Genomic DNA, 25,188 nt, shown 5'->3' with positions numbered 1-25,188 from the left:
TCATTCCTAAAACCTGTTCCTCATTTATCCTGCCTGCTACGGCCACAAGGGGCTCCTTGTTGTTCCTCACACATGAGTGGTGGTTCCACCTGATGGCCTCTGTACCAGCTGTTCTGCTGGAACGCTTTCTTCCTCAGGTAGCCACCTGGATAACTCCTTGGCCCTCTCCTAGTGTGTGTTTGAGAGACAGGGTCTCACTCTGTCACCCAGGCTGAATTGCAGTGGTGGCATCACAGCTCCTTACAGCTCAGCCTCCCAAGCTCAAACAATCCTCCCATCTCAGCCTTCCTAGTAGCTGGGACTACAGGTGCAAGCCACTGTGCCCAGCTTTCTAGTATTTGTTTAACACTTTCTCAGCCGGACATGGTGGCTTGTACCTGTAATCCAGCACTTTGTAGTTCGATACAACCTGGGCAATATAGCAAGACCCCATCTCTACAAAAAAAAAAAAAAAAAGTCTTATTGAGGTCTATCAACCCTGACCATCCATTTGCAACCTACCCCCAGCACTTCCCACTTTTCTCCACAGCACTTATAATTTTCTAACATATAAATAAGATACATAATTTTTTTGTTTTGAGACGGAGTTTTGCTCTTATCAACCAGGGTAGAGTACAATGGTGAGGTCTCGGCTCACTGCAACCTCCGCCTCCCTGGTTAAAGCAATCCTCCTTCCTCAGCCTCTTGAGTAGCTGTGATTACAGGCGCGTGCCACCAGGCCTGGCTAATTTTTGTATTTTTAGTAGAGACGGGGTTTTGCCATGTTGACCAGACTGATCTTGAACTCCTGACCTCAGGTGATCCGCCCCCTGCCCCCAGTCCCAAAGTGCTGGGATTATAGGTATGAGCTACCACGCCCAGCCCGTAAGCTATATAATTTACTTATTGATTATGGTTGTTGTTAATCTCTTTTCACTAGAATGTAAAGTTCATGAGGGCACCATTTTCATGTTTTACTCACTGCTTTTTGTCAGCAGTACCCAGAACACTGCCTAGTACCTCATAAAAAAATGCAAGAAAGGCCGGGCACGGTGGCTCACACCTCTAATCCCAGCACTTTGGGAGGCCAAGGTGGGCAGATCACCTGAGGTCGGGACTTTGAGACTAGCCTGACCAATATGGAGAAACCACGTCTCCACTAAAAATACAAAATTAGCTGGGCGTGGTGGCGTATGCAATGTAAACCCAGCTACTCAGGAGGTTGAGGCAGGAGAATCGCTTGAGCCCGGGAGGTGGAGGTTGCGGTGAGCCGAGATCATGCCACTGCACTCCAGCCTGGGCAACAAGAGCAAAACTCCGTCTCAAAAAAAAAAAAAAAAAAAAAAAAAAAATTGCAAAACATACCTGTGGAATAAATGTTTGTGAGTGAAACTGGCCTATAATTTTACTTTCTCATGTCATTCTCAGGTTTTGCACCAAGATTATGCCACCCTCATGGGATTAACTGGGGTGTTTCTTTTTATATTGTCTGAAATGGTTTGTGTAAGTTGTTTTTTTTTTTTTTTTTTTGAGGCCGAGTCTGGCTCTGTGGCCCAGGCTGGAGTGCAGTGGCTTGATCTCGGCTCACTGCAAGCTCCGCCTCCCGGGTTCACGCCATTCTCCTGCCTCAGCCTCCTGAGTAGCTGGGACCACAGGCGCCCGCCACCACGCCTGGCTAAGTTTTTGTATTTTTTAGTAGAGACAGGGTTTCATCGTGTTAGCCAGGATGGTCTCGATCTCCTGACCTCGTGATCTGCCCACCTTGGCCTCCCAAAGTGCTGGGATTACAGGCGTGAGCCACCGCATCCAGCCTTTTTTTTTTTTTTTTTTGAGACAGAGTCTCGCTCTGTCACCCAGGCTGGAGTGCAGTGGCCGGATCTCAGCTCACTGCAAGCTCCGCCTCCCGGGTTTACGCCATTCTCCTGCCTCAGCCTCCCGAGTAGCTGGGACTGCAGGCGCCCACCACCTTGCCAGGCTAGTTTTCTGTATTTTTTTAGTAGAGACGGGGTTTCACCGTGTTAGCCAGGATGGTCTCGATCTCCTGACCTCGTGATCCGCCCGTCTCGGCCTCCCAAAGTGCTGGGATTACAGGCTTGAGCCACCTCACCTGGCCTTGTGTAAGATTAAAATTGTTTCATCCATAACTGTTTGGTAGAAACTGCTGCTGAGACCATTTTGTCTGGAGTTTCTGACACAATTTCTTTTAATACTTATAGGACTATTCAGGTTTTCTGGTCAAGTGTGGTGGCTCACGCCTGTAATCCCAGCTACTCGGGAGGCTGAGGCAGGAGAATTTCTTGAATCTGGGAGGCCGAGGTTGCAGTGAGCCGAGACTGCACCACAGCACTCCAGCCTGGGCGACAGAGCAAGACTGCGTCTAAAAAAAGAAAAAAAAAAAAAAAAAAGTGGATGTTGTAGTGGAGGGATTGGGAGGAGATTCATGGATGTAATGAAGATACAGCATAGACTACAGGCTGTATCTCTTTTACAGGGGAGAGCCAAGGGATAAGACAGCTGGGAGGAGCTCTCCTTGGGGTTAAAACAAATATCAAACACTAACCTCCGAAAGTATTCATTGGAAAGAGCCACCATTTGATTAGATTCATTTGTAGAGGATTTTATGCTCCCAGGATACTACTGCAAACCATAGAGCAATCAGTAGAGCTTACCTGGGTGTGGTCAGGGAAAAGAATGCAAGAGGGCCCTGCCAGTACCACTGTCATCCTAGGGTGACAGTGGCATATCCAAAGCTGCACCTCCCAGAGTAGCAACATCAGTGATCTAACACAGGGGATGGGAAATAGACTTTGCTAAAATAATCCAGCCAGTCACTAAACAAATAAACAAGGAAATAACAAGAAACCCCAGTACCCAGAGTTGTTACCATGTATTATCTAAAATGCTGTTTCCAACAAAAAATTATGAGGCCTGCAAAGCAATAGAAAAATTATTTTTCCATCTACCCCCAAAAAAATGCCCATGAGAGCAACACAATGAACTTAACAGGAAAGTGTGTATGTGTGTGTGTGTGTATGTGTGTGTGTGTGTGTGTGTGTGTGTGTGTTTTTGAGATGGAGTCTTGCTGTGTTGCCCAGGCTGGAGTGCAGTGGCCGGATCTCAGCTCACTGCAAGCTCCTCCTCCCGGGTTCACGCCATTCTCCTGCCTCAGCCTCCCGAGTAGCTGGGACTACAGTACCCGCCACCACACCTGGCTAATTTTTTGTATTTTTAATAGAGATAGGGTTTCACCATGTTAGCCAGGATGGTCTTGATCTCCTGACCTTGTGATCTGCCCGCTTCAGCCTCCCAAAGTGCTGGGATTACAGGCGTGAGCCACCACACCCAGCCAACAGGAAAGTATTTCAAAGTAGCCAGTGTAAATATGTTCACAGAACTGAAGGAAAGCTTGATTAGAGAAGTAAAGGAAGGTATGATGATAATGTTGTATCAAATAGAGAATATCAATAAATATATACATTTTTTTTTTTTTTTGAGACAGAGTCTCACTGTTGCCCAGGCTGGAGTGCAGTGGTGCAATCTCAGCTCACTGTAACCTCTGCCTCCCAGGTTCAAGCAATTCTCCTGCCTCAGCCTCCCAAGTAGCTGGGACTACAGGCACGTGCCACCACACCCAGCTAACTTTTTGTATTTTTTAAATAGAGACGGGGTTTCACCATGTTAGCCAGGATGGTCTCAATCTCCTGGCCTCATGATTCACCCGCCTCGGCCTCCCAAAGTGCTGGGATTACCGGCGTGAGCCACTGTGCCTGGCCAAGACATACAATTTTTTTAAAAGAACCAAATGAAAATTCTGGAGTTGAAAAGTACAATAACTAAAATTTAAAATTCACTAGAGAGGCTCGATAGTAAGAATTGGCAAACTTGAAACTAGATCAAAAGCGATTATGCAAGCTGAAGAACAGAGAGAAAAGAGGAAAAAAAAATGAAATAGAGCCTCAAACAAATGTGGAACACCATTAAGTCACCAACATACATATAATGGGAGCATTAGGAAGAGACAGAGAGTTGGGTGCAGTGGCTCACGCCTGTAATCCCAACACTTCAGGAAGACTGAGGCAGGTGGATCATCTGAGGTCAAAACTTCAAGACCAGCCTGGCCAACATGGTGAAACCCCATCTCTAAAATTAGCCGGGCATGATGATGTGTGCCTAAGTCCCAGCTACTCCAGAGGCTAAGGTGGGAGAATCACTTGAAGCCAGGAGGCAGAGGTTGCAGTGAGCCAAGATTGTGCCATTGCACTCCAGCCTGGGCGACAAGAGCAAGACTCCATCTCAAAACAAAAACAAAAAAAGAAGGCAGGCTGGGCGCGGTAGCTCATCATGCCTGTAATCCCAGCACTTTGGGAGGCCAAGGCAGACGGATCACCTCAGGTCAGGAGTTCAAGACCAGCCTGACCAACATGGAGAAACCCTGTCTCTACTAAAAATACAAAATTAGCAGGGCATGGTGGCACATGCCTGCAGTCTCAGCTGTTCTGGAGGCTGAGGCAGGAGAATCGTTTGAACCTGGGAGGTGGAGGTTGCAATGAGCCGAGATGGTGCCATTGTACTCCAGCCTGGGGCAACAAGAGTGAAACTCCGTCTCAAAAAAAAACCAGAAGGCAAGAGAGAGAAAAGAAGAAGAAAAAATGGCTGAATATCCCATACTATCATTATTATTATTATTATTATTATTTAAGTCTTGCTCTTGTCGCCCAGGCTGGAGTGCAATGGCACGATCCTGGCTCATTGTGACTTCCACCTCTCAGGTTCAAGTGATTCTCCTGCCTCAGCCTCCCAAGTAGTTAGGATTACAGGTGCCCACCACCACGCCCAGCTAATTTTTGTATTTTTAGTAGAGACAGGGTTTCACCATGTTGGCCAGGCTGGTCTTGAACTCCTGGCCTCAGGCCACCTGCCACCCACCTCAGCCTCCCAAAGTGCTGGGATTATAGGCATGAGCATGAGCCACTGTGCCTGGCCACCTTTTTTTTTTTTTTTTTTGAGACAGAGTCTTGCTCTGTCACCCAGACTGGAGTGCAGTGGCGCAATCTCAGCTCACTGCAGCCTCCACCTCCCAGGCTCAGATGATTCTCCTGCCTCAGCCTCCTGAGTAGCTGGGATTACAGGCATGTGCTACCACACCGAGCTAATTTTTGTATTTTTAATAGAGACGGGATTTCACCATGTTGACCAGGCTGGTCTTGAACTCCTGACCTCAGGTGATCTGCCTGCCTCAGCTTCCCAAAGTGCTGGGATTACATGTAAGAGCCACTGTGCCCAGCCTCATTACTTACTTTGTTGCCCCAGTTTTTCAAGTCTTAACCATTAGAAGCTCCTTCAGGTTGGCTGTGTTCATTCTTTCATTAAGCCCCCATCCTTTTTTGAGCACTTCCTTACTCCTGCCCCACAAGATGCTCCAGATTTGACTTATATTTTCCCAGCCCTAGTCCTAGAATCAAACACTTCTCCAAGGAGTCCTCAATCCCTTTATTAAATAATGGTGTTTAGAAACCAAAATCTGGGCACCCGGTGTGCTCACTGCTACTATGATGTTGTTGCTTCTAGGCCTTCTCAGCAGACAGAGATAGCGAACATTAATAACATAATCCACATATACATACATAGATCTATATTTCTGTATCTTTCCATCTGTGTATATTTTAAAACATGAGTTTATACAGATACTTCTGATTCTGATCTAATATCACAGCATTCACTTAATCCCCTTTCCTTATTTGTAACTTCTTTCTCCAACAGTAAGAAACCTGGTTCTCATTATCTACAATATAGTTTACTTATTCATGTATACCAGTATACACATAATGTAGTTTCAGAATTGCTAACACATACTTCTAACTAGATTACAGCATTTATGTTCAGCTCTCTTTAGTTTAGTTGTTTTTTCATTTTGTTTTTGTTTGTAAGACAAGCTCTCTCCCTGTCATCCAGGCTGGAGTGCAGTGGCACAGTCATGGCTCATTGCAGCCTCAACCTCCTAGGCTCAAGTGATCCTCCTGCCTCAGTCTCCCATGTAGCTGGGTCCAAAGGTACATGCCACCACATCACACTTTTTTCTTTTTTTTTTTTTTTTTTTTTTTGAGATGATGTCTCTCTCACTTACCCAGGCTGGAGTGCAGTGGCAATATCTTGGCTCACTGCAACCTTCTCCTCCCAGCTTTAAGCAATGCTCCTGCCTCAGCTTCCAAAACAGCTGGGACTACAGGCACATGCCATCATGCCCAGCAAATTTTTGTATTTTTAGTAGAGACAGGGTTCACCCTGTTGGCCAGGCTGGTCTCAAACTCCTGACCTCAGGCGATCCACCCAACTTGGGCAATCCACCTGCCTCAGCCTCCCAAAGTGCTGGCATTACAGGCGTGAGCCACCACATCCAGCCACATCCAGCTAGTTTTTAAATTTTTTGTAGAGACTGAGTCTCACTTTGTTGCTTAGGCTGGTCTTGACCTCCTGGGCTCAAGTGATCCTCCTGTCTTGGCCTCCCAAAGTGCTGGGATTACAGGCGTGAGCCACTGCACCAGGTCCATGTTTAGTTTTATAGAACCCTGTCAAATTACTGTTTTCCAGAGTTATTTGGTTTTGTTCTTCACTTCCTTCAGTGTGGTTATATTGTTCATTTGTAGTACAGTGAGGGTCATATTCCATATGTATATTTGTATACATATTTGTAGTACAGTTAGTGTTCATATTCCATGTTAGGTTGCCTCAGCACTATGATTGGTTTTAATTTTTTGTCTATTGTGGGGGCATGTGAAACATTGCTATAGTTCTAAGAGTCAGGGGTATACAAAAAGATCTACTCTGAGAAGTGCCATTTTTGTCCTCATTCTCACAACCCTGACCCGTTTCCCCCTTTCGTTCCATCTCTTTGCCACTCACCCTCTTGTTTGTTTGGTTTTTTTTTTGGAGATGAGTCTCGCTCTGTCGCCCCCCGGACTGGAGTGCAGTGGCACGATCTCAGCTCACTGCAACCTCCGCCTCCCAGGTTCAAGTGATTCTCCTGCCTCAGCCTCCCAAGTAGCTGGGACTACAAGCATGCGCCACTATGCCCAGCTAATTTTTGTATTTTTAGTAGAGATGGGGTTTCACCCCATCTCTGTTGGTTGGGGAGGATGGTCTCGATCTCTTGACCTCGTGATCCGCCCGCCTTGGCCTCCCAAAGTGCTGAGATTACACGCATGAGCCACAGTGACCGGCCCTGAGATATCTTTAAGAATACCTCAAGGCCCTACTGAACTCAGTATGAAAACTGCATCAATGGACAAAGTTAGACAAAGGTATTTGGTAACAAGCCTTCTGAAGCCTGAGATTCAGCCCTGCTCTCATCCTAGAATTATACTCCCCATTCTATAGGACTAGAACTACAAACAGGGGTCAGGAGACCAACTCCCAATTCTGGTTCTGCCATGAGCATGCTTTATAACCCTAGGGGATCTCCTAACTTTGTGGCTAAGATTTCTCACCTAAAAAATGAAGAACTTGAACTCTGTGATCCCGAGGTTCCTCCCAAAGCCTTCCTTCTGTAGGTTTCATGTACATTACCTTAGCTATAGTTGGAGGCATGCCAGGGCTATGGAGACTCACCTTTACAACATACACTCTGACCAGGAGCTTGATGGGCCGGTTCTGTGGGATGCCCCGGGAGATCTGGGGCTCAGAGAATGACACTGCCTCTGATTCAGGGTAAATGAGGAAGGAGCCCTGAGTTGGGGGGAGACAGAAAGGGCTCTGATAAGATAATTGTCCTTCTGAATCCCCACCTGGGCTCCCTGGTTCTGCTTTCCTTCCCCAAATGCACCTTGAACTTGCCCACAAGGCGTCCAGATCCTTCCTCTTCTCCACCTGCATCCTGGCCCCCTTGCCCTCGGTACAGAGGAAATACATACAGCCAGTCTTCAAAGTGGTTAAATTCTTCTTCCAGGGACCTGTTGTAGATCTAAAAGGCAAGGACTTCAGTGACAGCCCGATGTCCAGAATCCAAAGGAGACTTTCCTTTTCCCAGTACCCAGTCACCTTCAGGGTGGCAACTGCTTTTTTTCGGGACACAGTGCCTTTGACTTCAGCCTCACCCTGGTCTTGGGCCTCCCCAACCATAGAAATGAGGTTGACCTCATCTGGAAACAACAAAAATGCCCCAGTCAGAAATATCTGGGTAGGCAGGAGATGGGCAGATGGAACCAGAGCAAAAAGCCCAATCTCTTACCTGAATCTCCAGGATCTTCCATTTCATCTTCATCAAGGTTGTGCTGAAATTAAAGAGCAGATCCAGAGATTCTTCCCCATCCCCTTCAACTCCTTAGCCTACCCCCTTTTCCAAGAGAGTTGGGAAACCTTCATTCAAGTTCCCACTGTGTATGCCACTTGCATTTTTAAAGTTCAAATTTATCATCCAGTCCTGCCCTGTCCAGGGTGGTCACCATCAACCACACGTGGCTACCGAGCACTCAAAATGTGGCTAGTCTGAATTGCGATGTTCTGTAAGTGGCCAGGCTTGGTGGCTCATGCCTGGAATCCCAACACTTTGGGAGACTGAGGTGACTGCTTGAGGCCAGGAGTTCGAGATCAGGCTGAACAACACAGTGAGAACCTGTCTCTATGAGATAAATGCCTTTTAATTTTTATTTATTTTTGAGACAGGCTCTTGCTCTGTAGCTCAGGTTGGAGTGTGTTAGTGTGAACATGGCTCACAGCAGCCTCAACCTCCTAGGCTCAAGCGATCCTCCCACCTCAGCCTCTTGAGTCACTGGGACCACCAGCACGCACAGTTACTTCTTTTCATTTTTAGTAGAGATGGTGTCTCACCGTGTTCCCAAGACTGTTCTCAAACTCCGTAGTTCAAGTGATCCTCCCACCTCAGCCTCCCAAAGTACTGGGATTACGGGCATGAAACACCACACCCAGGAAAAAAAAAAAAGTTTTTAATTAGCTGAGTGTGATGGTATGTATTTATGGTCCTAGCTACTGGGGAGGCTGAGGTGGGAAGATGACTTGAACCAAGGAGTTTGAGACCAGTCTGGACAACAGATAAAGACCCCATCTCTAAAAATGAAATGAAGGGGCCAGGCGCAGTGGCTCACGCCTGTAATTCCAGTACTTTGGGAGGCTGAGGCGGGCAGATTACCCGAGGTCAGGAGTTCAAGACCAGCCTGGTCAACATGGTGAAACCTCGTCTCTACTAAAAATACAAAAAAGTAGCCGAGCATGGTGGTGGGCGCCTGTAGTCCCAGTTACTCAGGAGGTTGAGGCAGGAGAATAGCATGAACCCAGGAGACGGAGCTTGCAGTGAGCTGAGATTGTACCACTACACTCCAGCCTGGGCGACAGAGTAAGACTCTGTCTCAAAAAATAATAATAATAAAAAGAAAAAAAGAAAAAGATGTGCTATAAGTATAAAATAAACACTGAATTTTTAAATACTTAGTACAAAAAATAAGAATGTAAAATATCTCAGAAATTTTATGATTACTTGTTGAAATGATTTTTTTTTCTTTGAGACAAGAGTCTCACTCTGTCACCCAGGCTGGAGCACAATCTTGGCTCACTGTAACCTCCACCTCCCAGGTTCAAGCGATTCTCCTGCCTCAGCTTCCAGAGTAGCTGGGATTAACAGGTGCCCACCACCACGCCCAGCTAATTTTCGTATTTTTAGTAGAGATGGGGTTTCACCATGTTGGCCAGGCTGGTCTTGAACTCCTGACCTCAAGTGATCTGCCTGCCTCAGCCTCCCAAAGTGCTGGGATTACAGGTGTGGGCCACTGTGCCCAGCTTTGAAATATTTTGAATATATTACTAAAATTAATTTCACCTGTTTCGTTTTACTTTTTTTTTTTTTTTTTTTTTGAGGCAGAGTCTCGCTCTGTTGCCCAGGCTGGAGTGCAGTGGCGCGATCTCGGCTCACTGCAAGCTCCGCCTCCCGGGTTCCTGCCATTCTCCTGCCTCAGCCTCCCGAGTAGCTGGGACTACAGGCGCCGCCACCACGCCCGGCTAATTTTTTTGTATTTTTAGTGGAGACGGGGTTTCATTGTGTTAGCCAGGATGGTCTCGATCTCCTGACCTCGTGATCCGCCCGCCTCGGCCTCCCAAAGTGCTGGGATTACAGGCTTGAGCCACCGGGCCCGGCCTCGTTTTACTTTTTTGTTTTAGACCGAGTCTCGCTCCGTCACCCAGGCTGGAGGGCGGTGGCCCAATCTCGGCTCACAGCAAGCTCCGCCTCCTGGGTTCACGCCGTGCTCTTGCCTCAGCCTCCTGAGTAGCTGGGACTACAGGCGCCCACCACCATGCCCGGCTAATATTGTTTGTATTTTTAGTAGAGATGGGGCTTCACCGTGTTGGCCAGGATGGTCTCAATCTCCTGATCTTGTGATCCACCCGTCTCGGCCTCCCAAAGTGCTGGGATTACAGGCGTGAGCCACTGCGCCCGGCCCCTTTTACTTTTTTTAATGTGGCTACTACAGAAGTTAAAACTACTTATGTGGCTCGTATTATCTCTGTTGGACAACACAGCTCTAGATAATGGAGTTAATAATCCCCAGCTTCTGGAATTGTGAAGAAAAGAGGACTGCAATGAAGAGCTCTGAAAAACTGTATAGCTCCACCTTCAATGAGATCATTCTTGTTTTTTGTTTGTTTTTTTGAGACGGAGTCTGTCACCCAGGCTGTTGTGCAGTGGCATGATCTCAGCTCACTGGAGCCTCTGCCTCCAGGTTCAAGCGATTCTCCTGCCTCAGCCTCCTGAGTAGCTGGGACTACAGGTGCGCACTGCCATGCCCAGCTAAGATATCATTCTTTTTATCATTTACACCCCAGCCCCTCTCTGGGACCCTTCTCTGCCCCCACCTGCCCCTGGAGCTCCTGCAGTGACGTGTAGTACTTGGACCACCAGTCCAGCTCTTCCGGATCTGGGATGTCCTCCTCCAGTCCAGGGCCTTGATTCAGGAGGCCTCCTAGTGGGAGCTTCTTCAGAGGAGGCTGAGGAAGAACAGACTTTGTCTCTCTAACCCAGCACCATCCTAAGTACTGCCAGCCCCTTCCCCATCTATCTCCTCTACCCCATCACCTTCAGGAGCTGTCTGGATATACCCGCTTCAGCCAAGAAGGGATCCAGGGACTTCTGTCCTGGGAGGGGGAAAATGGCAGCATGAGGAGATTGGGCAAATAGAAGTCAGATTCCACACCCCATTGGAGGGCCCTCTGGAGCCATGTCCACCAGGAATCAGAGGCGCTTTTGTCTGGTGGTCCTGAAGGAGAAATTTCCTAACCTTGAGGTCCCTTGGGCATCATATCCCTTGTCTCCTCCATCTCTCCTTCCTCCTCAGGAGGATCCTCATGACCCCGAAATATAAATCGCAGCATGTGGGGGACAATGTGAGAACCCACGAGGACTGTACGGCCAAAGGCCCGGCGCTCAATCACCAGGATGCTGAGTGGGGGCTGCAGGTAAGGCTGCTCCGGCAAGTCCTGGGGGTGGAAGACAGGAACTGTGTCTTTGAAGACCTGGGGAAGAGGGAAGGGCAGCCACAGAGACAGGTAGGGAAAAAGTACATCTAAACCTGCATTCTAAGCCCAGCTCTGCCATAGCCTCACTATGTAATCTCTGGTAAACCACTGCCTTCTCACCCTGTTTCCCGGCTAAGAAAGGGACACAGGCCGGGCGCAGTGGCTCATGCCTATAATCCCAGCACTTGGGGAGGCCAAGGCGGGTGGATCATGAGTTCAGGAGTTCGAGACCAGCCTGGCCAACACGGTGGAACTCCGTCTCTACTAAAAATACAAAAATTAGCCAGGCATGGTGGCAGGCACCTGTAATCCCAGCTACTTGGGAGACTGAGGCAGGAGAATTGTTTGAAACCAGAAGGCGGAGGTTGCAGTGAGCCAAGATCACGCCACTGCACTGCAGTCTGGGCAACAAGAGCAAAAAAAAAAAAAAAAAAAGGGACACAATACTGGATGCAAAAGACTGTTGTAAGTATCAAATGACATAATAAAAACATAAGTACTTTCGAGCCTACAAAGTACTGTCAGAAGCTGGGCGTGGTGGCTCACGCCTGTAACCCCAGCACTTTGGGAGGCTGAGGAAGGCAGACTGCTTGAGCTCAGGAGTTCGAGACCATTCTGGGCAACATGGCAAGATACCATCTGTACCAAAAATACAAAAAAATAGTGGGGCATGGTGGTGCACACCTGTGGTCCCATCTACTCAGGAGGTTGAGGTGAGAGGATCACTTGAGCCCAGGGGGTGGAGGTTGCAGTGAGCCAAGATTGTGCCACTGCACTCCAGCCTTGGTGACAGAGCAAAAGACCTATATATACACACACACACACACACACACACACACACACACACACACACGCACATATATATTTTTTGGCTGGGCATGGTGGCTGACGCCTGTAATCCCAGCACTTTGGGAGGTCAAGGCAGGCAGATCACTTGAGGTCAAGGGTTTGAGACCAGCCTGGCCAAGATGATGAAACCCTGTCTCTACTAAAAATACAAAAAAAAAATTAGCTGTGTGTGGTGGTGGGCGCCTGTAATCCCAGCTACTTGGGAGGCTGAGGCAGGAGAATAGCTTGAACCTGGGAGGCACAGGTTGCAGTGAGCTGAGATCGCACCACTCCAGCCTAGGCAGCAGAGTGAGACTCTGTCTTAAAATATGTATTATGGTGCCGGGCGCAGTGGCTCACGCCTGTAATCCCAGCACTTTGGGAGGCCGAGGCGGGCGGATCACAAGGTCAGGAGATTGAGACCACGGTGAAACCCCGTCTCTACTAAAAATACAAAAAATTAGCCGGGCGCGGTTGTGGGCGCCTGTAGTCCCAGCTACTCGGGAGGCTGAGGCAGGAGAATGGCGTGAATCTGGGAGGCGGAGCTTGCAGTGAGCCGAGATCACGCCACTGCACTCCAGCCTGGGCAACAGAGCGAGACTCCGTCTCAAAAAAAAAAAAAAAAAAAAATATGTATTATGGTTTATTTTATTTTATGGTTAAAGGCCATTTTATGGTTAAAGGCCATATATATATGGAATTCCGTATCTATCAATGGATCCTAAGAGAAACAATTTTACTACTGTATTGATGGGTTTATTTTATGTATTTGTAGATATATACATATATACACATATATGTGACAATTTTAGCACAAAAGAGAGAGGAAGAATAGAGCTATATCACAGAAAAGTTTGTATATTTTACTGGAATTAAATTAGTATTAATCTGAAGTAGATTGTGAAATAGTAGTATGCATATTGTAATCCCTAGAGCAACTACTAAGTAAAAATCAACAAATTAAAATAGTACACTAATATAAAAATATAATAAACATCTATTTAACACAAAAGAAAGCAGTAAAAGAGAAACAATAAATACACAAGATATAGAAAACAAAGAGCAAAATGGCAGATGTAAATTCAACCAATAATATCAATCATAGCATCAAATGTGATCATATTAAATACCAATCAAAAGACAGAGATTGTCAATTGGATTAAAAAAAGAGATGCAACTCCAAGCTGTCTAAGAGATACTTTTTAGATTCAAAGACACATAAAGGATGAAGCATAGGAAAAAATGTATCATGCAAATAGTAATCAGAGAGCTGGAGTTGTTTACCACCAGAGAAAACAGACTTGAAGACAAAAAATGTTACCAGAGACAAAGAGATATTTTATAATGGTAAAAAGGTCGATTCATCTAGAAGATATAACAATTATAAACATATATGCACCTAACAACAGAGCCTCAAAGTACAAAAACAAAAAAAGTAATAGAATTGAAGAGAGAAATACACAATTCATTAGTAATAGTTGGAGATTTCACTACCCTATTCTCAATAATAGATAGACAGAAACTAATCAAGGAGGCTTGTTCAAGAGGTCTGAATAACAGTAACGCCTAGAGAGCACCACAAGTCCATGAATTAATCCAGGAATCAGCAAACTGCAGCCCATAGACAGAGTCTGACCTGCTGTCAGTTTTTGTAAATATTCATTTACAATTATCTATGGCTGTTTTCATGCTCTGATGGCAGAGTTGAGTAGTTGCAGCAGACTGGATGGCCCTCAAAGCCGAAAATATTTACTATTTGGCCCATTATAGAGAGTTGGCTGACCCTTGGATCATCTAAGATAACCAGCTAGAAAGTCACCATCCACTGCCCTCTTTCATTATTCTGCCCCCCTTGTCCCCTAGCCCATGGCCTCACCACTGTCAGATGCCTGACAAGCTCAGTGAAATTGGGGCTCTCACGGTAGCTGGCCAGGACCTCAGACTCCACACGTTGCCCAGCCACCTCCAGTACAACCTGGGGCTGCTCCACCTCGAACAGATGCACACGACCAAGGCCCCTAAGACCCCAGAACAGCACCTGGGGTCAGGATGTGTAGATTCAGGGGCCTGCACCAGACAAACGGGAACCCAGATGTGGGGGAACAAGGGGGCTTTGAGTGCCTGGTGCTACCTCAACACGGAACTCCCTGAGCACTGGGCACACATTGGGTGGAAGGGACAGGCGTCCAGAGTGGGGCTCGACCAGGGGTGCCAGATCCTGGGGCTCCACATCACTGGGCACTGAGGGCTGTAGGAGAGAAACAGTCAGATGGCAAAGAGGAATCAGGCCAAAGGAGGAAAAGCCTAGGTGTGGGGAGGGGATACAGAGAGGTGCTGGTGAAGTATAAATGCTCGGGAACCAACCAAGGTTGAATTGGTTGAAGGGAGGGGGTCTCGGGAAGCAGCTTTGTGCAGGAAGGGAACAGGGTGTCTGAGGCATGCAGGATGGCCCAACAAAGTGAACCTAGCACATGAATACTTGCAATGTTCCTTGGGGTCAAGCGGTCCAATGAGGTGACCTCAGGACAAACCTACAGTCTGTGTTCTCTGGGGATAAGAGACCTGGAGGCTGGTCCTGGGACACACTTATGTTTTATATTCCCTGGGGTTAGATGGCCTGATGGACTAACAAGTTGGGCTGACAGCCTGTGCTAGCCATGCCAGGGCATGCTGACCTCAAGTCGGCCACTGTAGTCCAGTTCAATGAGTTCAAAGACAGCAATGAGCTCTCCGGCTGCCTGTGGTCCCTTCCTCAGGGGGAAGAACTGAAGCTCTGGGCGTTGGTATGGGTCCTCCATCAGCTTTACCCTCGGGGCAGCCAGTGCCCTGCCCAGGAACACAGGGGGGCCCTAGGGGGATCAGGGCAGTGAAGACAAAGGGGAAGAGGCTCAGGAGCCAGGGAAGGTAGGCATCAAGGGGGAAACTCCTGGCCGGGAACCCAGGGAGGGCCCAGGCCACACTCACAAACTTATTGTGGTCAAAGACATTGATGATCACTAATGGAGGCTCCTCCTGCAGATGCTCCCTCCTCCCGTCCACAATCAACTGCTCAAATACCAGGAGTTCATCCCACAGAGGGCTCAACGTCTGCTCCAGGACCTTGGGGGCCAGAGAAGCGGGTAGCAGCAGATATCAGGAGAAGGCTCCCAACACACATGCCATGTGAGCACCTCTGCTCTGAAGGAATACTTCAAGTAAATGCTAGTCACAAGAAGAGTGAGATGTGAGAAGATGAAAGCATCTTCAGATGGTGTTGCAGCCGGCCCCTCCCAGCCCTGCCTACCCATTGCAATTGGCTGCCCTCAGAGTCCAGGCCTAAAGTCAACCCCAGAAAACGACTCCTGAGACCTCCAGTTCTACATCACCTGCTAAATTAGGGCCATCTAGTACCCCATCCTGATACCCTGCTCTGCAAACCCAGGCTGGGAGTAGAGGGGCCTTGGGGGAAAGCTCAGACCCACCCTAACTTGTCTCCTGGGTCCCTTCCACCCACACGTCATCCCAGCCCTCACCCGTGTGGTCTGGCACTGGGTAGAGATGAGGACTCGAGCAAAGGGGTCCGAGAGGCCACTGTCATCTGCTGCCAGCACACCTCGGGCCTGGTACAAGTGAGCCCGGAGTTGGAAGTAGCTAAAGTCTGGGGTGAGGGGCAAGGAAGGTGTCATGTTTGCTCAGGGAACTACTGAAGTCCCCTGACTGAGCCCCCCACCTTGGGCAGAGATCGAGGTGGGCCTTATACCTGCCCTGCCCACCCTCTGCACTCACCGTCCCGGTGTAGGCTGGAGGGCAGTCCAACCAAGGGCTCGGGCAGCAAATCCGGGGGCAACTCAGAGGTGCAGGCCTTGGCTTGCTTGCCCAGGCCGAGCCACAGGAAGAGCTCCAGCTTGGCACAGACCTCACCAGGGGCTGCCCCGGGTGCCTGCATGTGAACAAGGAATGTCAGGGCCCCAGTGCCTCCTCTCATGACCCCAGCTAGACCTAGCAATCCTGCTTCCCCAGGGCACACCTCCACTGCACATCACCACACAATGCCAAACTCCCAGTCCACTCCCTACCTGCCCAGCCTTACCCTCTTTCTGCCCCCCACCCTACGCCATGACCCTCGCGCTCTCACTCCCTACACGTCTTGCCCTAACACTGCCACTTCCTGTACCCCCCACCCACTAACTACACTCTGAGCTCTGCTCTCCCACCTTTGTCCCCTCTACCCTCCACACGTTTACATTCCCCATCCCCAACCCCAAGGGTCACGGCTTCTCCCTGCTAGGGACCCTTTTCAGTATTTCTTCCAGGGACAGCTCATTTAGAAATCTTTAGCCCGCAAACCAGCTACACTTTTTTTTTTTAGATGGAGTCTCACTCTGTTGTCAGGCTGGAGTGCAATGGCATGATCTCTGCTCACTGCAACCTCTACCTCCTGTGTTCAAGCGATTCTCCTGCCTCAGCCTCCCTAGTAGCTGGAATGACAGGTATACACCACCACGCCCAGCTAATTTTAGTATTTTTACTAGAGATGGGGTTTCACTATGTTGGCCAGGCTGGTCTCCAACTCCTGACCTCAGGTGATCCGCTTGCCTCAGCCTCCCAAAGTGCTGGGATTACAGGCATGAGCCACCACCCCCGGCCAGACCAGCCACACTTGTAAGGGGTGAGACGCACTCTCCGGTTTTTAGTATGCTGCCTATCTCTCAGGGCCTAGTCAGCAAAATGGCCTGTGCAGTCCCAGAGTTGGGAAGATTCGGGGTTTATCTGATTTCAAAGCTGCCCCAGGCAAAGGCACAATCCCTTTCTGGTGTTTTGGACAATTGGAAAGCGTTCAGGGGCCCCTAGTTGGGAAGCACAGGCCTCTACCCAAGGCCTATCCTACACCCCTGCCCTGTAAGCTCCACTTCACTTCTCCCGGCCCCTCACCCGCAAGCCCCCTCACCGTGAGCATTAGACTCTGGATCTTCCCACAGTCCCGGCCCCGTTCCTCCTCGACCACAGAGAACAGCACATCCTGGGCACGGATTCGGGCCCAGGCCACGCGGCGCCGCCCACTGAGCATCCAGACTAGCACGTCGGGGAGGGGTGGCTGGGGCTGCGGGTGGAGAACTGGTCACGGAGGTGGATCGGGAGCCGACCCCTCCTGCTCTCACAGCTTGAACTGAATGGACCAAATGGCCACTCCAGCTCTGATCTCCCCAAGACGGGGTCTCACTCTGTTGCCCAGGCATGAGTGCAGTGACACGATCACGGCTCACAGCAGCTTGACCACCCAGGCTCAAGCATCCCTCCCACCTCAGCCTCTCAAGCAGCTGGGACTACAGGCACATACCACCATGCCTGGCTAATTTTTTTATTTTTTGTAGAGATGGGGTTTGGCCATGTTGCCCAGGCTCGTCTCAAACTCCTGGGCTTAAGAGATCCTCCTGCCTTGGCTTCCCAAAGTGCTGAGATTATAGGTATGAGCTACCACACTTAGCTTTTTTTTTTTTTAAATTGTGGAAAAATACTTATAAAATTGACCATCATCCTAAGCATTTTTTTTTTTTTTTAAAGCTTTTGAGACGGAGTCTTGCTCTGTCGCCCAGGCTGGAGTGCAGTGGCCGGATCTCAGCTCACTGCAAACCCTGCCTCCCGGGTTTACGCCATTCTCCTGCCTCGGCCTCCCGAGTAGCTGGGACTACAGGCGCCCGCCACCTCACCCGGCTAGTTTTTTTTTTTTGTATTTTTTAGTAGAGACGGGGTTTCACCGTGTTCGCCAGGATGGTCTCGATCTCCTGACCTCGTGATCCGCCCGCCTCGGCCTCCCAAAGTGCTGGGATTACAGGCTTGAGCCACCGCGCCCGGCCCATCCTAAGCATTTTTAAATGTACCATTCAGGGGCATGAAATATATTCACATTATTATGGAACCATCCCCATCATTCATCCCCACAACGTTTTTCATCTTGCAGAACAGAAACTCTGCCCATTAAACCATACTTCTCCGTTCCCTGCTCTCCATCCCAGCCCCTGGCAGCCGCCATTCTTCTGTGTTTGGATTTGACTATAACAAGTCCTCATATGAGTGGAATCATATAGTGCGTGCCCCTGTGCCTGGCCCAGTTCACTAGGCATAATGTCCTCAAGGCTCATGCACATGGTAGCTGGTGCCAACCTTGTCTCTTCACCTTTCCCTCCTCCCCAGTCTAATCTTCCCGGATGTGCACAGTGTGCACATATAGTGCCCATCACATCAGCCAAATACCTGGGCTGGTGACACTCTTCTCCTCCAACATCCAATCACCCAGTCCTGGCAGTTTCCCCCTTCTCTCTCTTCCTCCCTGCCCCACTTCAAGACCATCTGCTTTTTTTTTTTTTTTTCTGTAGCCCAGGCTGGAGTGCAGTGGCACAGTCATGGCTTACTGCAGGCTCAACATCCTGGGCCCAAGCAATCCTCCCACCTCAGCCTCCCAAATCACTGGGACTACAGGCACACACCACCATGCCTGGAGATGTTTTCATTTTTAAATTTTTTTGTAGAGATAGGGTCACACTATGTTGTCCAGGCTGGTCTCAAACTCCTGGACTTAAGCAATCCTCCTACCTCAGCCTCCCAAAGTGGTGAGATTATAGGTGCGAGCCACCAAGCCCACCTGAGACCATCCACTATTGGCTAGACAATTTTGACAGGCTCCTAAGCAGTCTTCCTGCCTTGAGTCCTCCCTTCCTACCCACTCTGCTGTGGCTTTCTGGCTGACTGCTCACCATCCTCTGGGTATCGGCTGCAATGTTGTCTTTGCAGAGAAGACTTGCCTGACCACCTTACCCAAGCAGGTTCTCCTCCACCCCGTCAGCCTCTGTAACCTCTTTCTTACCAATTCCTGTAGATCATAATTATTTTTCATATTCATGTACAGATGTAGAGTCTGCCTCCCTAGAACATAAGACTCAAAAGGGCAAGGAATATGGCAGGGGCTGACCCCCAGGGCCTAATACAGAGCCTGGCACACAGGAGGACTTAAGATATCATTGAGAGGCCAGGCGTGGTGGCTGAGGACGGGCATAGTGGCTCATGCCTGTAGTCTCAGCACTTTGGGAGGCTGAGGCGCGTGGATCACCTGAGATCAGGAGTTTGAGACCAACCTGGCCAACATGGTGAACTCCATCTTTAGTAAAAATACAGAAGAGTAGGCAGGCGAGGTGGTACATGCCTGTAATCCCAGCTACTTGGGAGGCTGAGGCAGGAGAATTGCTTGAACCCAGGAGGCAAAAGTTGTAGCGAGGTGAGATCACACCGTTGCACTCCAGCCCAGGCAACAAGGGCAAAACTCCATTTCAAAAAAAGAAAAAAGAAAAAAAACAAGAATATTCATAGCAGCTTTATTCATACTAGCCAAAAACATGAAACAGCACAGCTGTCCATCAATATGAGAGTGAATAAACAAACTGATATATTTATACAATGGGAAATTGCTCAATAAAAAACTAGATATCTGCAACAACCTAGACGCATCTCAAAACAGTACACTGAGTAAAGGAGGCCTCTCACAAGAGAATACAGTCCTTCCTCATTATTTGTGAGTTCTGTATTTGCAAATTTGATTACCAGCTAAAATTTGTAACCCCCAAATCAATACCCCTGGTGCTTTTATAATCACATGAGTATGGGCAAAGAGTCAAAAAGTTTGAACAGGTTAGGCAAGGTGGCTCATACCTGTAATCCCAGTACTTAGGGAGGCCAAGGTGGGAGGATCACTTGAGCTTAGGGGTCCAAGAGCAGCCTGGGCAACAAAGTGAGACCTCTTCTCTACCAAAAAAAAAAAAAAAAATGGTGCAATGGTACAATCTCAGCTCACTGCAACCTCTGCCTCTCGGGTTCAAGCAATTGTACTGCCTCAGCCTCCTGAGTAGCTGGGACTACAGGCATGTGCCACCATGCCCAACTAACTTTTGTATTTTTAGTAGAGATGGGGTTTCACCATGCTGCCCAGGCTGGTTTCAAACTCCTGACCTCAGGTGATCCTTCTGCCTCAGCCTCCCAAAGTGCTGGGACTACAGACCTGAGCCACTGCACCTAGCCTCTACTAAAAATTTTTAACCATTCTTTGGTCAAAGCTGCAGAAGCAAGATGACAAGGAAACATTGTTTGGAAAACATCGCAATAAGATACTTCGTGCCGCCACTGTGGCTCTAAGGCCTGCCAACTTCAGAAGTCGACCTGTGGCAAATGTGGCTACCCTGCCAAGCACTAGAGGAAGTATAACTGGCTAAAAGACAAAATACCACTGGGACGAGGCCGGGCGCGGTGGCTCACGCCTGTAATCCCAGCACTTTGAGAGGCTGAGGCAGGCAGATCACGAGGTCAGGAGATCGAGACCATCCTGGCTAACACGGTGAAACCCTGTCTCTACTAAAAATACAAAAGATTAGCTGGGCGTGGTGGCGGATCATGTCACTGCACTCCAGCCTTGGCAACAGAGCGAGACTCCGTCTCAAAAAAAAAAAAAAAAATACCACTGTCACTGATCGAATGAGGCACCTAAAATTTGTATACTGCAGATTCAGGCATGGGTTCCAGGAAGGAACAACACCGAGAGGGTTGTCCTCTTGGGACAACACCCAAGAGGGTGCCTGTCGCAGCATCCAGTTCATCTTAAGATTTTCAACAATTGGCCGGGTGTGGTGGCTCACGCCTGTAATCCCAGCACTTTGGGAGCCCGAGGTGAGTGGATCATGAGGTCAGGAGTTCGAGAACAGATTGACCAACATGGCGAAATCCCATCTCTACTAAAAATACAAAAATAAGCCAGGCTTGGTGGCGCTCGCCTGTAATCCCAGCGCTTTGGGAGGCTGAGGCAGGCGGATCACCTGAGGTCAGGAGTTCAAGAACAGCCTGGCCAGCATGGTGAAACCCTGTCTCTACTAAAAATACAAAAATTAGCTGGGCATGGTGGTAGGTGCCTATAAATCCCAGCTACTCAGAAGGCTGAGGCAGGAGAATCACTTGAACCTGGGAGGTGGACGTTAGAGTGAGCTGAGATCGCACCACTACACTCCAGCCTGGGCAAAAGAGCAAGACTCTGTCAGAAAAAAAAAAAAAGAATTTCAACAATGAGTCATGCAAAAAATGTTCTGGTTTATTAAAAATACAAAAATAAATTTTTAAACCCATTTCCTGTTGGACTTGAGAATACTCTTGTCTGTAATCCTAATGTAACATCATATTGGCCGGGCGCGGTGGCTCAAGCCTGTAATCCCAGCACTTTGGGAGGCCGAGACGGGCGGATCACGAGGTCAGGAGATCGAGACCATCCTGGCTGACATGGTGAAACCCCGTCTCTACTTTAAAAAATACAAAAAACTAGCCGGGCGAGGTGGCGGCGCCTGTAGTCCCAGCTACTCGGGAGGCTGAGGCAGGAGAATGGCGTGAACCCGGGAGGCGGAGCTTGCAGTGAGCTGAGATCCGGCCACTGCACTCCAGCCTGGGCGGCAGAGCGAGACTCCGTCTCAAAAAAAAAAAAAAAAATCATATATACTTCTGTTACATTAGGATTAGAGACAAGCTCTGTTTAGAAATAACTCCAAGTAAGGTTTTTATATTTTATTTTCATATTGAAAATCAGTCATATTTGCTTCTGCCTCAAAGAGCAGGTTTATGTAAAATTAAATGAGTGCTGGCAGTGAGCTGCATTTTTTTTCTCTAAACGGGAAATGTTTTTTTTTTCTTTTTTTTTAGATGGAATATTACTGTCACCCAGGCTGGAGGAATGCAGTTGCACAATCTTAGCTCACTGAAACCTCTACTTCCCATGTTCAAGCAATTCTCTGGCCTCGGCTTCCTGAATAGCTGGGATTACAGACGTATACCACCACACCCAGCTTTTTGTGTTTTTAATAGACTGGGGGTTTCACCTTGTTGGCCAGGCTGGTCTTCAATTCCTGACCTCAAGTGACCTGCCTGCCTCGGCCTCCCAAAGTGCTGAGATTACAGGTGTGAGCCACCACACTAAGACATTTTTTTTTAAGTTTGAAGGGCCCTGAGTTGGAATAAAGCAATACTTTGCCTTTGTGAGTTCTGATACTGTAAGCATTGTTTTTCTGTTTTGCTTTTTTGTTTGTTTGTTTGTTTTTTGAGACAGAATCTCCTTCTGTCACCCAGGCTGAAGTGCAGTGGCATGATCTCAGGCTCACTGCAACCTCCGCCTTCTGGGTTCAAGCGATTCTCCTGCCTCAGCTTCCAGAGTAGCTGGAACTGCAGGTGCTGGCCACCACGCCTGGCTATTTTTTTATATTTTAGTAGAGATGGGGGTTCACCATGCTGGCCAGCCTGGTCTCGAACTCCTGACCTCAGGTGATTCCACCCACCTCGGCCTCCCAAAGTGCTGGGATTACAGGCGTGAGCCACTGTGCCGGCCAACAATATATTATATTAAAGAAAGTATCTTTAAATGAACACACATAAAACAAGGTTTTGTACTGATCAGTTGACAAAAAATTGTGACCATCGCCCACTGGGAACTTAACCCTGTATTTCTCTGGGGGCAGTGATTCAATATTTGCTAATTCAGTATTTGCAGCAACTTTATAGACTATGAAGACCACCAATAACAAGAATTGACTATATATATGGCATGATTGCATTGTATTAAAATCTAGAACAGGCAAAATTATAATTAAAAAAATATTGAAAAAAACAGTAGTTATCTCTAGGGGTGTGAATGGAGACTGGGAAGGAACAAAGCAACAACTGTGGGTAAAAGTAGTATTCTAGATCTTGATAGGGATTTGGGTTACACAGATACATATATTTGCCAAAATTCAGCAAATGTGTAGCTAAGATTTGTACACTTGGTCAGACATGGTGACTCATGCCTGTAATCCCAGCACTTTGGGAGGCCAAGGTGGCCAGATCGCTTGAGTCTAGGAGTTCAAGACCAGCCAGGCCAACATGGCAAAACCCCATCTCTACTAAAAATACAAAAATTAGCAGGCATGGTGGCCCATGCCTGTACTCCCAGCCACTCAGGAGGCTGAGGCAGAAGAATCACTGGAGCTTGGGGGCAGAAGTTGCAGTGAGCTAAGGTCTTGCCACTGCACTCTAGCCTAAGTGACAGAGTGAGACTCTGTCTTAAAAATATATATGTATTTGTACACTTCATTGTATGTAAATTGTACATCAGAGGAAAACACTGTAATTTTTTTTTTTTTTTTAATCAGTGGAGGGCTGGGCGTGGTGGCTCTCACTTATAATCCCAGCACTTTGGGAGGCCGAGGCAGGTAGATCACGAGGTCAGGAGATCGAGACAAGCCTGGCCAACACAGTGAAACCCCGTCTCTACTAAAATACTAAAATTAGCTGGGCATGGTGGCAGGCACCTGTAATCCCAGCTACTTGGGAAGCTGAGGCAGGAGAATCTCTTGAACCCAGGAGGCGGAGGTTGCAGTGAGCCGAGATTGCACCACTGCACTCTAGCCTGGGCGACAGAGTGAGACTCCATCTCAAAAAAAAAAAAAAAAAAATCAGTGGAGGGGTGCACTATTAGTTGGATGTAGAAACCCTCACTCCCAGCCTGGCACAGTGGCTCACATCTGTAATCCGAGTACTTTGGGAGGCCAAGGCGGGTGGATCACCTAAGGTCAGGAGTTTGAGACCAACCTGACCAACATGGTGAAACCCTATCACCACTAAAAATACAGAAATTAGCCAGATGTGGTGGCACATGACTGTAATCCCAGGTACTCATGAAACTGAGGCAGGAGAATCACTTGAACCTGGGAGGCAGAGGTTGCAGTGAGCCAAGATTGCACCACCACACTCCAACCTGGGCGACAGAGCCAGACTGTGTGTCAATAACAACAAAAAGACTTACACCCTAACGACAAAAATAATCTAAATAAATTATAAAATTATGCACACACACACGTGGGGGTATATATACACATACATATATATACACACACACTTATGTATACACACATTTATACACATACATATACACACACATATATACACACATATATATACACACATACATACACACACACACACACACACACACACACACACACACATACATATATAATTTTTTGGATACAGGATTTCTCTTTCACCCAGGCTGGAATGCAGTGGCACGATTATGGCTTACTGCAGCCTCAAACCCTGAGGCCCAAGCAATCCTCCCACCTCAGCCTCCCAAGTAGCTGGGACTACAGGTGCTTGCCACCACGCCTTGTTAGTTTTATTTTTTGTAGAGATGGGGGTCTCCCTATGTTGCCCAGACTAAAAATCGTATTTTTTTTTTTTTTTCTTTTGAGACGGAGTCTTGCTCTGTGCCCCAGGCTGGAGTGCAGTGGCGCGATCTCGGCTCACTGCAAGCTCCGCCTCCCTGGGTTCACGCCATTCTCCTGCCTCAGCCTCCCGAGTAGCTGGGACTACAGGCGCCCGCCACCACGCCCGGCTAATTTTCTTGTATTTTTAGTAGAGACGGGGTTTCACCGTGTTAGCCAGGATGGTCTCGATCTCCTGACCTCGTGATCCGCCCGTCTCGGCCTCCCAAAGTGCAGGGATTACAGGCTTGAGCCACCGCGCACGGCCTTAAAAATCGTATTTTAAAAAACACATCAGAGAAGTGGGGATTCAAAGAAACCTGCACCAACTAAACTCCAGAAAATGGCGACTTCTTCACAGTCAAGGAGAGACCTCCAGCTGCTACTCCCACTTCTGGCAGAACAGCAGTAGTAAAAAGGAACATCAGAAACGGGGACAAGGAGAAAATCCCCACTTTTAAGAGACTTTTAATGACTATGTGTGAGGTAGCATGCCAGATGAGAATCCCAGGGACCACAGCCACAAAGTATGTCTTTCTATACCTCCCAACTCTTTTCTATGGATCTTCAC

General features: G+C 48.2%; 1 protein-coding gene across 1 annotated transcript in view; it reads right to left on the bottom strand.

Annotated features, from left to right (window-relative positions):
* FER1L4 (fer-1-like 4 (C. elegans)) overlaps positions 1-25,188 on the bottom strand; it is a 55,282-nt gene that overhangs the window by 10,573 nt on the left and 19,521 nt on the right. Inside the window, 14 exon segments of the mRNA NM_001318032.1 lie at positions 7,585-7,701; positions 7,799-7,936; positions 8,014-8,114; positions 8,204-8,246; positions 10,837-10,968; positions 11,057-11,115; positions 11,259-11,457; positions 14,201-14,362; positions 14,456-14,572; positions 15,000-15,173; positions 15,289-15,423; positions 15,837-15,961; positions 16,090-16,243; positions 17,252-17,404. Of these exon segments, the coding sequence (NP_001304961.1) occupies positions 7,585-7,701; positions 7,799-7,936; positions 8,014-8,114; positions 8,204-8,246; positions 10,837-10,968; positions 11,057-11,115; positions 11,259-11,457; positions 14,201-14,362; positions 14,456-14,572; positions 15,000-15,173; positions 15,289-15,423; positions 15,837-15,961; positions 16,090-16,243; positions 17,252-17,404 (1,809 nt within the window).

The sequence above is a fragment of the Macaca nemestrina genome, chromosome 15, assembly GCF_043159975.1.
Source record: "Macaca nemestrina isolate mMacNem1 chromosome 15, mMacNem.hap1, whole genome shotgun sequence".
NCBI lineage: Eukaryota > Metazoa > Chordata > Mammalia > Primates > Cercopithecidae > Macaca > Macaca nemestrina.
The sequence above is the reverse complement of the archived record's forward strand: the minus strand, read 5'-3'. Positions and strand labels throughout refer to the sequence as shown.